General features: G+C 34.6%; 3 protein-coding genes across 3 annotated transcripts; 1 reads left to right on the top strand and 2 right to left on the bottom strand.

Annotated features, from left to right (window-relative positions):
- Positions 1 to 133: 133 nt before the first annotated feature.
- Positions 134 to 7,699, top strand: LOC124643123. Its single transcript, XM_047181988.1, has 2 exons — positions 134 to 153; positions 6,475 to 7,699. Exon 2 carries the CDS (start codon positions 6,483 to 6,485, stop codon positions 7,464 to 7,466), a length of 984 nt encoding a protein of 327 aa, XP_047037944.1. The 5' UTR covers positions 134 to 153; positions 6,475 to 6,482; the 3' UTR covers positions 7,467 to 7,699.
- Positions 979 to 3,165, bottom strand: LOC124643125. The gene is made up of 2 exons (XM_047181990.1): positions 3,114 to 3,165; positions 979 to 1,853 (listed from the first exon to the last, which is right to left on the bottom strand). The coding sequence occupies exon 2, from the start codon at positions 1,845 to 1,847 to the stop codon at positions 1,008 to 1,010; it is 840 nt and encodes a 279-aa protein (XP_047037946.1). The 5' UTR covers positions 1,848 to 1,853; positions 3,114 to 3,165; the 3' UTR covers positions 979 to 1,007.
- A 626-nt stretch (positions 7,700 to 8,325) lies between the features above and the next one.
- Positions 8,326 to 12,038, bottom strand: LOC124643097. The gene is made up of 2 exons (XM_047181951.1): positions 11,985 to 12,038; positions 8,326 to 9,610 (listed from the first exon to the last, which is right to left on the bottom strand). Exon 2 carries the CDS (start codon positions 9,600 to 9,602, stop codon positions 8,595 to 8,597), a length of 1,008 nt encoding a protein of 335 aa, XP_047037907.1. The 5' UTR covers positions 9,603 to 9,610; positions 11,985 to 12,038; the 3' UTR covers positions 8,326 to 8,594.
- Between the last annotated feature and the right edge of the window lie 2,995 nt (positions 12,039 to 15,033).

The raw sequence follows: 15,033 nt of genomic DNA, 5'->3' as shown, positions 1-15,033 counted from the left end.
ACGTCGCTTGTCTAATAGTGATGTAATCTGTGTAATCATGACTCGAAGGATCTCTCATCATTGATTGGAAAAAATATTTCTATGATGTGCTAGATACCTAGCCATTAGTTCCCAGCCCTTTGAAAGGATCAGTACTGCGAAGTTATCATAAATGTAAGTTGTTTCTTTTTAATCTTTATTACTTTCTTTGGTCCTTGGTTTCTTGAAGAGAGTATTAAGTCTTGGGTTAGTAATGTATTAGGATTAGTAAGGGATTAGGTTGATGTAGCTTTGTTTTTTTTTGAGTTGTCAAGTAATCGTGAATTTGTTGGGGTCTCTAGTAATGGCAGTCATATTGAGTAACAGTTCCCAGTGCAGATTCGTATTTGTGTCAATTATTATCTGTAGCTTTATTGACGCTCTTTTCTTGTACAATCAAACTGCGTTTAAAGGTATAGTAGTTTGATGACGCCGACTGATTTTGTGCTGATTAGGTTCCTTCTTAATAAATGTCAGGTCGACCACAGAATCTCAAATCGTCTCTGATCTTATCTCTTATGATCATTGAACATTCTAACCGAGTCTTTGTAAAGAATATTATTTTTGAAAAGAGTCCCCATTGAGCTTTTTGTCGGTTCTTGTCAATGGGATCCACTTTTTAGAACAGAGCCACCAGTGTCTGACTTTGCTATTTTTTAGCAATCATTTCTTACTACAAAATAATATTCCTATTGAATGAATCAGGTTCTTGTTATCATGTCCAAATGTAAATGTTGATAGAGTGAGAAATTTCGTTCATATTTTCTCCATTAGTAGATAGTAAGTTGAGAGGATGGTAGTTGGAGGCCAGAAAGTCTTGTCAAGGAATATCGGGTTGTCAGGTTAACTGGGTTGAAGACGTCAGACAGGCAGCCGCACCTTTTAAAACGCTGGCACTCAGCTGCATCAAGTTAAGAAAATATTTAGGTTAATATAGTGATTTAAAAATAAAAGTCACGATAAAAACTTAACAACAATTTCCAAAATATTTAATTTTCTTCAGTCTCACATTCGCTAGTACTGTACTTATAGATAATACCGTTAGTCGAAACATACACATTATTTTCATCAAACGCTATTCCTGAAGGAACATAATCCAAATCCATCAGTTTCGTTGGAATAATATTATCATATTTCAACCAGTATAGGCCATCATTTGTAGCCAAAATTACCCTATTTATATAATCAACGGCCACCGCTCTCGCGGCATTTTTAGGTATTCCAACGAACTCTATAGGTTCTTGAAAGCCTTTGAGCATAACTTTAACATATTTAGAATCGCATTCATAATAAATATTGCTCCTATCATCAACAGCTAAAATGAAAGCACATGGAACATTCTCGACTTTTCTTTTCTCGTTTTTCTCTACATCGATTACAAATACCTCGTTTTCAGGGAAAAGTACTGCATACAAGTCATCACTGTGGCGTGGTTTGAATAGCTGTACTATGTCTTCATCTTTGAGGCTTAAGAACTGTGCTTTATCGCTAGCATTAAGGAAATTGAGTCCATCATCACTTGCTATATAAACTCTTTTATTTTTCGCGTCAACCGCAGCCGCTTGACCATTTACGTTGTCAATTTTGATTGGTTGATTATCTCTAAGTATGTATTGTTCCATCTTTGTTTGCACATTATCGTTTTGTAAGCTGTCTATATCTATAAGAGTGAAATGAAGATCATTGTTGATAGGATTGTATACTAAATTCGTGGGCAATCCTTTGATTGTGAGGATAGCTGATCTTTCATATGCCATTCCATCGTATAGGTGAGAGCATTTCTCGGAGTAAACTGGTCCTAATACCGCCAGGAACAGGAGAAGCAGCATTTTGATCTGTAACGTTTAAACAATAAGGTTTAGTTTTGAATGCATAGTTTGTTCTTTAGATGAATGGGAAATCATTCATTACTAGTTCCAATAGGTATCTACTACGAATAGTTTATGAAATTATTGATATATCGGTTATAGTGTCATTGGATCTATCTAACTGGAAAGTCAATCGATTATTTTCTTGCAAGACTTCAATATTGCTATACCTATAGTAAAAATGTTTATTTAAATACTGCTACATAGTGAGTGCTAGGCCAAGCATAGTATTATCAATATCATATAGATTTGTTTACAAAAACATAGCCTGTATGTAATAACGATTCATTCCTCAGCTATCAAAATTAACCTTGCGTTGTATAAATATATCAGGGGTCACTTTTGCTTCAGTAATTAAGAAGTAGAAAAAAAGTAATTTATTAATTTTATAAACCCATTTTAAACAAAAAAGGGAAACAGTCCAATTAAAAATAATGATATTCATGCTAGATAGATGAAATATTTTTAGGTAATATCTAAGTCGATTTATTTATTAACGGTCATTCCCTATATTCTACCTATTTTTGTGGTATTGCTTACCTCAGATAGGACTGAAGGTCTAACTGTAGGTCCCGGCTGTCATTGAACATCCTTGACAGTCGTTACGAGTAGTCAAAAACCAGTAAGTCTGACACCAGTCTAACCAAGGGGTATTGGATTGGCGAGTAACTGGGTTGAGGAGGTCAGATAGGCAGTCGATTCTTGTAAAGCACTGGTACTCAGCTGAATCCGGTTTGACTGGAATCCGACCCTAACATAGTTGGGAAAAAGGCTCGGAGGATGATGATGATGATGGTTACTTCAGATAGGATTTTGTCTTTATCTGTATGGGGTTAATGTCTAAATTCTATATCTACTAAACAAAACAACAAATACATAAGATATTGAAAATTACCGTTACAAATCAAACCTTATTGACATTCCTTTTATGAAAATGTCCAAAAGGTGGTCTAGGAAACAGGTGTGTTTTATATAGACACCATATTTAGGCGAACGTATTTTTGTCCTTAATTCAAAATAAATAATATAAAATTAAGTATTTTATTTTGAAAAATATTTTTAGCTTTTCAAATAGTTTAGAAGACATTTGAATGTCTAATATTCTAATATAGTTATTTATATTAGAATATAGTTTTTATAGTTATTTCTAATATACTTATTATATTGATACTGTAAATATCGAATAAAAAATGTCTTTCGTTACTACATCACGATAATACCACTTACCTACAAGTAAAAACTTATTAACTTAATTCACAACTTGTTTACGAGAAATCGGATCACTTACTGCCAACTTTAACTTGCATAGTTTAATATAAATTAATAACAATATTCATATCACAGTTAACATTATCTGGTGTCCTACACTGGGGGTGAATGACCCTTTATAGGGTCATTGGACATGTACGAATTACTGACACAAATCTATTGTTATTTCCTGGTTTAATGAACTTTTGCTAAATTAATTATTTGTTAAAACTATATCTACGTTTATGGTCTAATTATTTAAGTTAAGAATTTGTTTGTTTGCTTCAACTTGCTAATTTTAGAAACTATTAGACCGGAATCGGCTTTATACTAATATAATTAAGAGGAAACATTTTTGTTAGTTTATAACCTAAAGGCAGTTAATTACTGACGTAAAAAATAGTTAACGTAGTATTTTGTTAGCAGAAACACGACACGATCTTATGTAATGTGAATTTCATAACGTGTTTGTTTACCTAATAAACGCGATTTGAACATTTTTCACTAGTTTCGTGTTCATTGACTGACTTACTGTTTCAGCGGTGCATAATCTAAACTTCTACACTAACGTTATAAAGACGAACCACTTGTTTGTTTCTTCTAACTTAAGGCTCCGAAACTACTGAACTGATTTTCAAATCTTTCACTTCACTCCACTATCCCAGGCTGACTAGGTTAGTTATCGGGGTAAAGGAAGTTGTTTCCACAGGCTGCGCGAGGAAACGCCGGAAAAAGCTAGTACACTATATTTTGTAAATGTAAAAACTTAATTCACCAGCTATTAAAACTTTATCAATCTCACATAAACAAAGATTGAGGGATTGATCGCAGTTCTAGTAACTGGTAGTTTTGATCACGTCTACCATATGTTATCGTGACCTACAAGAAGGCGCCTGACCTACCTTCCTTATGGCATCTCTGCTATCTCTCCTTCGTACATAGACTTATCACTTCCTACTTCATTAGAATCACTAAAATGTACATACTATCTATACCAATATTATAATTTTGATGGATAAACTCAATAACTACTGGACCTGCGAGTAACATAGGCTATATTTTATTCCGGTACGGGCAGTAGTTCCCACGGGAAAACGACTAGTTACTTATATAGAAGTTAACGCTAACAGGATCACAAATTAACTGAGCTCTTTTTAAAAACGTTAGCAGATGTAACGTACTAAGTAATTCTACATGTATTGTGGCATCCGTACAAAGGAACATAATTGTAGGTAGAGTTACAATGACAACCAAGCCTTTTATCCTATATTTGAATGAGTATTTAGACCGTGAAGTTACCCTAATTAATAACTTTATTATCGTCTTAACGAAGTAATATTAATGCCTGCTCGTTTTCTGTGACGATTCCACCATTATTACCTATATGGTGAAAAATTCAAATGTTAATGTAAAATGCTCTTGTATCTATAGTTCGGCCATTCAGAGAATGCGTTCCTGACACGTCGCGATTGAACTGACGACGTAACTTTGCAATGGCGTTGCAGTTACGATAAAAATATTTTTGCTGGTTGTTTACCGTTTTAACAATTGAGGAGCATTAAAACAACATTATTATATCAATAATCAATGAATGTAGTTACGTCGTCAGTTCAATCGCGACGTGTCAGGAACGCATTCTCTGAATGGCCGAACTATAGTTAAACGAAAATTTTAATTAATTTTGTATTATATTAGCGGAAATAATGTACCTGTAAGTATTTTGTGTGGTTCTGATAAATTTGTGTAACTGAAAAAGTTATTTCAATTCAAATGTTGCATAAAAACTTGTTAATAGAAACAGTTACAATATTACATTGAGAATTATATTGGAAGAACTTTCGTCATTCATTTTTTACTTTTGGTCGTAATTAGAAAATTTCTATATCTAACTGTCAAAAATGATGAAAAACAGGAACAAACAATGAAAAAGATGTCTTGCCAAATATACTCTCAATAACCCGAAGTGCCTGAACCATAAGTTTATGTAAGAACCACAAAGTAAATCACATTAAATGCATATTAAACGAATAGCACAAACTTTCACTTATTAAAAAAAAAACACTAAGGTAACTTCGCATTTAAAAAAATCACTTCAGCACTGAAATAATTATAAAAAAAAATAAAAATAATTACCAAAACTATAAGATGTTTTTTTTTCAAAAAAAAAATCTTTTCAAAATTTTTCTTTTATATATTTGTCTGTTTGTTTGTTTGTGTTGTATTAGTAAATGTTTACTATTCTTCAGTTAAGTGCTATATATCTAGTTGCGGAAGGAAGTATGTAGTCTGTTTCCATTGAAATCACATTGAAACGAATTGATTTGACGTGCCTTCAGAACTCTAGAGTTAATTTTTTTCATGTTCGATGTAAATCATTAAATTTCATGGTTCAAACATTCACAATCAAACATTGGTACTCTGCTTCATCCAGTGAGTCTAAAAGCCTACCCAAACACCTGTAAGTAGCGAAAGGCTAGGCAGATGATGAAATGATGATATGGCTTTGTAGGACTTACAAGGATTTTGTGACTGACTTTTTGTAGGACGTGTTCACTGCACCATTGCTGTCAAAATGTTATATTTTTCACCTACAAAAAATCGGTCACTGCTTATCGGACGTATAGGCGGGCAGAAAAAAAAGAGAAAGAAATTTTATGAAATGGTCAAACTATAACTTTATAGTATGACCATTTCCGTCATTTCCCTTCTAAAATTCCCTGACACATGATAGCAATGGAGACTCACACAAATTTCGTGCACGGTCCGTCGAGCAATCGCGTGCATTCGTTGTATAACACCGTCATGCGAGGTGAAACTGGGGTATGTTACATGTATGCCAGGGTCGGTCAGGGTCTACTGATGATTGTGAGGAACACTCCAGAATTTCTGGTATTTCGGTCTAGGCTGTTTGGTTTCGTAGGCCTTCCCGGGATGTTTGATGATGTAATTATTTATTATATACCTGTATAAGCGATCCCACCTAGTTGCGCCTAGGGCATGTTTAAGTATATACATAATACTATTCTATTTATATTTCTTAAGAATCACTCTATCTATTGAAGAGAATTGTAGGAAAATCTGCGCGATAAATTAGTGTATAGCGAAATATTAAAATACATATGTAGATTTTACAATAGATGTAGCACCTAATTTTGAAATGTGATATAGTTATATATGTGGTATATAAGCTTAGAGTTTTCTAATATTAATTTAGTAAACGTGCTCTACGTCTGAAGACATGACTTTGCGTATCCCTGAAATCTCTTTTATTTCAATAAACATTTTCAGTATAGTGCAATATGTACTTACTATATAATACGATCATTTTATTTGTTCACAGATCCAAAAATGCGCTCAATATTCCTCACAACATTCTTTATAACATTATGTGCTACAACAAAATTCGTGAAATACACGCCAAAGAACACAACCATGTTCAGAGACGAACAAATCATTTTCTCATCTCCATTCAACATTACCAAACTGTTAGTACCAGCTGACGGTCAGAAATACCTTCAAGCAGAATCGTCTGACATCCCATCAATATTTTTCACTGTGTCAGACCCTAAGTCAGAAGGAGGCAGCTGTATCTACGTCCTCGAAGGATTTGCAGCATACGAAATTCTTGAAGGAGGGAGAGATTCTACAGCAGATTACAGCTTCGAAAAAGCCATTTATTTCGGAGCCAAAGATGGCTTATACAAGTACCACCCAGATACATTATCAGCCAAGAAATTCGGGCCATTCAGAGACGATATAATACAACTCCAAAAAGCAAACGGTACAGATGCAATTTACATCCTAAATTCCGAACATAAAGTCTACAAAATTGAAAAGAATGGAACTGTGAAAACTAGAATGCAGGGCATTGGTTGTGCGCTAGAATTTGTTCTAGATACTTCTAATAACATTTATTATGTTTCCTGTGGAGATCGTATGCCACATATTATTAAGTCAGATGGTAACGTACTAAGTTTAACTGCAAGTGTAATAGAAGATTTTAAAGATATCAAATTGTTAAGGCCGGCTTTCATTATGGAGAACTGTATACCGTTTTTCGGAGATGGCGTGCTATATATTTTGTATTCAAACGGTACATATGAGAAAAAGGACCTGGTTATAAAGGAGAGACCATCAGCTTTCAGTGTCGATGCTGCTTTGTATCTGGTTGCAGCTCTTAATGGTAAAATTTACGAATTCAATGTAATGGAAGTATTAATCAGATCAATGTTTGGTGTAGCTGCAGAATGGCCTAAAGATGTGACAAAGATTATTATGTCGATCATTGAAACAGCTAAGGATTCTATTTTTGGATTTGCTAGAGAGGGATAGGAAAGTAATAATATTCCTTGTGATCAAGCTTACTATAAGAGTCTCAATTTTATAGAGCAGCTTTGCCTAATGGAGTGTTACTGACAAATTATAGATGGTTTCATGAAAGAGCTCATTCGCTTTCGTCAGATGAAACGGCTATTAACGGAGCTTAACTTATAATTGTATGATTATTATTGTCAATGCATTATTGCACTGATTTAAGTTGCATTAAATTAGGTATAATATTAACGTTAAAGGTGCATAATAATTATTAAATACTCGTACTTTTGTAAGATCTTGTTTTATTTTCCCTACTTTTGATATGTTAAAGATATCAATGGAGTCGGTAACTGTCAAAATGTCGCTAGTAGCTCAAAGACTAATAACAAAGCAGTTTTTGTATGGAAATAGTAGTGAATTCGTCCCACTGCTGGGCACAGGCCTCCTCTCACACGGAGAAGGATTAAGCGTTAATCACCACGCTTGCTCAATGCGGGTTTGTGATTTCGGATTTTATAGTCCAGGTTTCCTCAAGATGTTTTTCTTCACCTTTTTTATCAGTCATTGGTGTCTAAGATTTACCTAGAAAGTACATACAAACTTAGAACAGTTGCATTGGTATTGGCCTGACCTCAAATCGAACCCACACCCTCATACTCGAGAGGTTGGTTCTTTACCCACTAGGCCACCACGACTTTTTAGAGACATTTCTTTGAGATGAGAAACTTAAAAATGGCAGGCAAACCTTGAGAAACGTCTAGTTACTAAAAGCATGATGATTTGAAGCTGCATAATTTGATATTATATCAAGAAAAAGACTGTAAGCAAGTAAATGAATGATGAAATCTTACTGAATCATATAAATGAAAATAATACAAAAAGTTATATATCTTTTATTTCAAGCGTTAAACTCATATTTGGTGTTATAACAGTGGTCCTACTTAAAACAATATGGCGTAGTATTAATTTGTTACATTAAGTTAATAGATATTTTTCTACTTTATTAGATATGTTATAAATATGATTAGTATTTGGCTGTTAAGAAAAATATCATTTCGTTTTTTTGGCACTTCAGAATATACAGTTTTGACTTTAATTCATGTTCCCTCGCAATTTTCTAATATTTATATGTTCTTAAGTTAGGATTTAAGCGCGCAAGTCACTCCTGGACCTAGTGGCAATAGCTTGGATGTCATCAGTCTTGTCTTCCAAGTAGCTCTTCAGTTCAGACAAAAGTTCGCTGAACAGGATGGTCAGAACATTGTACTCGTAAACCTTCTTCTCATAAGCGTAGAACTGGATGAGGGTAGCCTCCATAGCATAAGCGGTAGGCTTGATTTGGAAGTCAAAACCGGCCAACTCACTGGTACCATTTTCATAAGCAACGTAGGCCTTGTTGTCAACGATGACAGGCACACCGTTCTCAATGACGAAAGGTGGGTTGATAATGTTCACGCTAGACGCGTTTTCAGGGAGACCAGAGATTTGTTTAACTTCATCACCAACCAAAACGTAGACTTTGTTGTCGTTTGTGTAGTAGTACAAATTGTTCTGGTAATCCAAGATCAGTTCCTTCGCGTTGACAATTTGGTTCAACTTCTCTTTCTTTGTACCTTCCTCTGTGACTTTGTATACAACTTGGTCAGCGGTCAAGATGTACAAGATATCGCTGCCGTTAACTTTGGCAATGCTGATCAGATCGTCAGTAACTGTGCCGTATTTCTCAGCTTTGTTATCCTTGGCATTGTAAGCATAGATACCATCGTTGGCAGCGAAGTAGGCGGTCTTAGTGTCATCGTTGGCTGCAGCGGCATCCCTACCGTGATCGAGCAGTTTAGTGGCCTGGCCGTTCTTGAGGACGAAAAGACCTTGGTCTACTAGTCCTCCATTCTCATTCTTATCAGCTTGGACGAAGAAAACGAGGGCATCAGAATCAGAGCTTGATTCTTCTTCCTCATCAGCATCATCTTCAAAGTTTAAGGCGTTTAATGGGACGAGGAGTTTGACAATGTCGTGTTCAGCGGTGTAGACTGCGAGAGACTCTGGGAAGAAGTCAGCAGTAACTACCAGGGTATCGTCATCATCGTTAGAGGTTGGAGCGGAGTATGCTAATCCCGCTAGGAGAGATGCCGTGAAGAATAGAAGCAGCTTCATGTTGGGACCTGGAATTGAGAAAGGAAGTACTTAATACCAAGAAAGGAAAGGAAATATAGTTCGTAAGAGACCCCAAAATAGTTTGGATAACATTAGTCAGATAATGATTTACCTCTGTCTACGTAATTATTAAATGTTATTAATTGGGACATAGGACTCCTTAATGAGTCCATGTAGGTACCTAACTCTAACCTGAAGTAGAAAGAGTATTTACGTTGTACGGCCTATGTGTGAGGGTGGTGTATTGAAATAAGTTCAGCTGTTCCAGAGATAGCATCCACAAAATTAACAGAACTTATAATACAAGCATATACTATCAAAATCATAACAATGACAACGTAAACATTCACGATAAACTTTACCTCTACTTTATCATTTTCGTTTCAGTTATCAAATGAACTCTAGAACTTTCGTAGATTACAATTCGAAATAGGTAATACTTTTAACTAAAACAATCCATCATTCAAATATTTAGGTATGTAAGTGTTTTTACACGTGTAAGATATGACCTAGAAAAAAAAATTACGTCAAGAAGAAACATGTATATGTTTTAAATGATAACAAAATTCCTAGTAATGTGCGATTGTACCTAAGTTTTTCTGTATGGCACATCTATTTGAATGTGGTTTATAAACCTATTCGATGCCGCAGCGACGAGAATCTTAAGATGAATGAATTACAAGAAGAGATAAAGTAAATGAGAATAAGTTTGAAAATAGCACCGGTGAGAACTTGCTGTCGATGTTGATGGATGGATATAAAGAAATTGGAAAACCTCGTAATTGGAGTGACATGTAAAATTAATAGTTTTTTTTTACTGTAACTTTTTGTTACCACCTACTTCAAAAAGTACCAATTTCAGGTGTATAGTATACAGTTTCTGTAGGGATTAAGAAATATCAGACCAATGTTTTGGAACCGTGCAACTTGTGTGACGTGTTATAAAAGCCTGCAAAGGCCTATTTGAAATAAAAACATTTAACTTTGACTTTGATCGCTTTTGATCGTTGAATACCTTTACATTAATCGCTAATTAAAATAATTATTTTACACAGATCGTCTAGAAACTGGAAAAAGGACAGGCTACTTTTTCCAGTCGCGAAAAGTAATTCTCTCAGGACGCGAGTGGAACCGTGGGAAACAGCTAGTTCTCCATAATATGAGATATTCGAATCATGCCAAGTATTTTATGCTTATTATAAACGAGACATTACGTAAAAAGTTCCTGATCTTTGACATATAAACAGTGAATAATCTATGTTCATACGTATTCTGTTCTAAGTATTTATTATTGTTATCTTTAATAACATCTTCTATATTAATAAATAAACTCATTTTAATATTTTAAAATGAGTTTATGTTTTACTAAACAAACACTGATCGGATTTTGATGGAACTTGCCAGAAAAGCTTGCGTAACAGATAAGCAAAAAACACTTAGATTTATTTTTATCCAGTGGGACGAAGCAAGTTAGAGAATTAAGTAAAGCTTTGACATAAACATCAATTAAATATTCTAAAGCTGAAGAGTTTTGCTTGGCTAACCACGCCAATCTCAGAATGCTCGCATATAAAAAAAAGATTCACTGATAGTTAACCCTTGTAACTAGGTAAAAATACAGCTAGTTAATTTATTAAGTGGAATTCGTGTTTCAAATGCCTTGATGGGGTTAAAAACAAAGGCAAAAGTTTAAGCGCCTACACTTTAAGTTACAAAGTGCGGATTTGTAACATTGCAAATATCATGAAGAAAATGTAAGTAAGTAAATTACTAGAAACATTTTGTTTTGCTTACGAATCGTAGCTATTGAGGTTTATACTATAACTTCATATTTTATTTTTATGGGAATCGGGATTGAGATAAAGACTGATGATCAACGATAAAGATTGTTTAGTATAAGATGACTTCTAACAAAGATTACAGTAAGCAGACATGTAGTATGGTGATTAAATATCAAAAGAAAACATGCTGCGATAACCCCAAATAAAACAGGAATAAGGGTAAGAGAATTATGATGATGTTTGTATCGTAGAGGCTCCATAACTACTGAATATATTTGAAAAAATATTTCACTAATCCCCGACTACACTATCCCCGAGTGACAGGTGCTATAGTTTATCCCAGTACGGGAAGAAGGACCCCGGTACCGCAAGTAAAATCACAAGAATCCGCAGAGTTCTGTATGTATGTTAAAAAAACCCTAGAACTGGATACTTGATAAGTGTATTGCAACCCATAACAAGGTTAATTTAATAACCTAATTTAACCTAAATCGAAAATAATTATTAAGATCTTAACAGCCTTTTCTAATAACAATTGATGCTAACCATATTAATATTAGGTACCTATATCTTAACTGAAAATAAATAATAAAAATCTTACCTAATAACGTGCTCCCGGTTTGCAAGATAATTACAAACTAACTCGCGAGTATGCATCCATAGTTAAATATACAGTTTAATGAGATAACTCTCAGTTAATTAAGCTTATCGGTATGTTTGTCACGTTACAATTATAACTTGACCTTACTTTTTGTTAAGTATTATTTGGAAATACACTTTCTGATGAATTTCGTTTTTTCTTGGGTTTTTTTTGTAAATATTAACTATCTAAGAATTGTTAAAAGTATTATTTAATTATTTAATATGTATAAATGTGTATGTTAGTACTTTTACAGTATGATATTTGACGCGATTCAAAAACATCATATTCTGCCTTGTCTTTTCCCAAATGTTTGGGGTTAGCTTCCAGTCTAACCATATGCAGCGGAATGGTATACTTAGTATTCAGATATCTTTTGGAAGTGATTATCTGTCAGACTCTCTTAATATTTGCAACCCAACTACACCTAACGACTGCCAAAGATGTTCAAGTGACTACCAAGACCCACGATTCCTATGCCTTTCGAAAAAGGATTCAGATATATTCAGATATGAATCTTAACCCTTTATTACCGATTGCTGATATAGTGTTTTCAAAACCTGGATTAAACATGAAGAACAGTTTTGAGTCAGTGGAATTACCAATCAAATGTTAAACATTTATTTTGTGTTTGATAACCTAATTCTTATAGAAGCATACATTCAATTTAATTTAAAATTCGTTATGGCCTAGTGGTTAAAGCACCTGCTCCTTCAGTACGGGGATACAGGATCGATTCCAGGTCAGGCAAGTACCGTTGTAGCTTTTATAAATTACTATTTGTTTCCCACGGTTTCACAAGCTTCCCGGTGGAACTACTACTACCCGTACCTGGATAAAATAAAGCCTAATTATATAATTCAAGGATGTGTAGTAGATTATACATAACAAAAGAATTTTTTAAATCGGTTCAGCAGTGCGATTCTATAAGACTTCACTCTAAACTTCGAATCTGAATCCGCCGTGAGTTACTACACTAGCGCTACTCTTTCGAGCGTGTTTGCGAGTTGAACTAAATTAAACTCGAGATTTTGATAGGTAAAGTATGAGATGACATTTAGAACGTTTTGAACCGAATATGAAGTGAGAGTGAATAGCGAAGTGAAATGTGAAGTGAATTGCGAGTTGTTGTTCGAATTTTATAGAATCGACGTACAGTATAGTACACACACACAAACAAATTCCTCTTTAAAATATTAGTTTAGAAAATTATTTTTCACTTATTTCACGTAGTCTAGCAGTTGTTTACAAAAAAAATCCTACTAATATTATAAATGCGAAAGTAACTCTGTCTGTCTGTGTACGCTTTCACGTTTAAACCACTGAACTGCTTTTAATAAAATTTGGTACAGAGATAGAGTTAACCTTGAGAAAGAACATAGGATAGTTTTTATCCCGGACTTTTGAAGAATTCTCTTGGATACGCGATATAACCGAACTCTATGTGGGCGAAGCCGCGGGCGGAAGCTAGTAAGTAATAAGTAGCCCATATCTATATTTTCTCTGTATTTCCCTACATTTACAACGCTTAGTCATAGTTGAATAGAAATACTTAAGTATATTTTAATGATTTAAGGAGAAACATCATGTATGATTAATGTCGAAGGTTAAAATAATTTCTAGATTACTGAGAAACAGAATTTCATATGAATATTGTTCAAAGAATTATAACAATTATCTAAATTATAATGAAAGGAGATGTTTTCTGATCATCTTTGGTAAACTATTTGTTTTCAGATCACAGATGTATTGGTGAGCTCGTTCTTAGATAAATAATGTATTTGATTCGCTACAATGAAGGTAGTATATAGGTTTCACCCATGTTCTGGGATCATCAATCATTGCCCAGATAAAAATAGCCTCTGTCCACAGGCTCAAACTGGACTTTCTGGGTTAGTCATTTATTTATCGGTTCAGTAACTTTTGGTATATTAGCGCGATAGACCATCCATGTGTTGTTTACTTAGTCCGTACACAGATTTAGGGGAAGAAGCAATGGTCAGACATGGAACTTGATATATCTTCCTCTTATCGTGGCTTTATTTTTATGGTGTATTTGTGTTAAGCTCGTGTTCACCAACAACATAAACGTCAGTTATCTTAAAACAACTGTTTACTATGAATTTTCATTGACAATTTTCAAAATGAACAATTGGTTTAAAAGAAATTGACAAAATGTTGTCGGCTAAAATGGGACTAAAGAGTTTATATGAAAAATAATAAGGAAACGATCTAAATAAATTAAACATGATTGTGAAATGAAACGCTATGCCAGTAAAATATATTTATTTAGTTATAAATGTAGCTATGTTTGTAAGGCAGTTTCCAGTATTTGTCGTAGATGGCGCCCCAGGATGATATGGCATTCTTGTTACCCTATGATGGAAAAAGGGTATTGATAAATGAATATGTTCTGATGAATTGAACCTATGAATTTGGTAACTATAGATTATTTGGTGATTTAGCTGTATGTGAAGCGCTAGGAAGTATCGTATGTTCCTACCGGGGCTGCGGGGTGGTTCGAAAGAGCTACCGGACCTGGTACATGAAGGGCTTAAGAAAGAACATTTATGGGTTTTAGTCAGTAAGAGTCTGACACTCACTTACGCTGCTATCCCACAGCGGGAGGGGTCTGATGATTTCCCGCAAAAAAGTGTCCGATTGTTGCCGATAAAATCCATCTATGTTCTTTCTGAAGCTTCTTGTATTTTTATTTTGTAAGTACTACTGGCCCTTTGAGTCTGAGACAAGCCTTAATAGACGTGGGTCTATTACTAAATATAATCATCGGCACAAATCTTGAGCCCTGACCTTCTCCTGCGCAGAAGTGATTTATTGGGTCCCTTTTGTGGTATGAAGTGAGGTGCGGGGGCGGGGTAAAGCGGTGATTGGCCCGCAGCGCACCGCGTCATAGCCGTCACTCGGGATTGGTTCTTTGCTAATAAATCACTTCTGCACAGGTGAAGGTCAGCGCTCAAAATTCGTGCCGATGATTATACTTAGCTTTGTT

Source organism: Helicoverpa zea, chromosome 26 (assembly GCF_022581195.2).
Source record: "Helicoverpa zea isolate HzStark_Cry1AcR chromosome 26, ilHelZeax1.1, whole genome shotgun sequence".
NCBI classification, from domain to species: Eukaryota; Metazoa; Arthropoda; class Insecta; order Lepidoptera; family Noctuidae; genus Helicoverpa; species Helicoverpa zea.
Note: the sequence above shows the minus strand (reverse complement) of the source record. Positions and strands in the feature narration are given on the sequence as shown.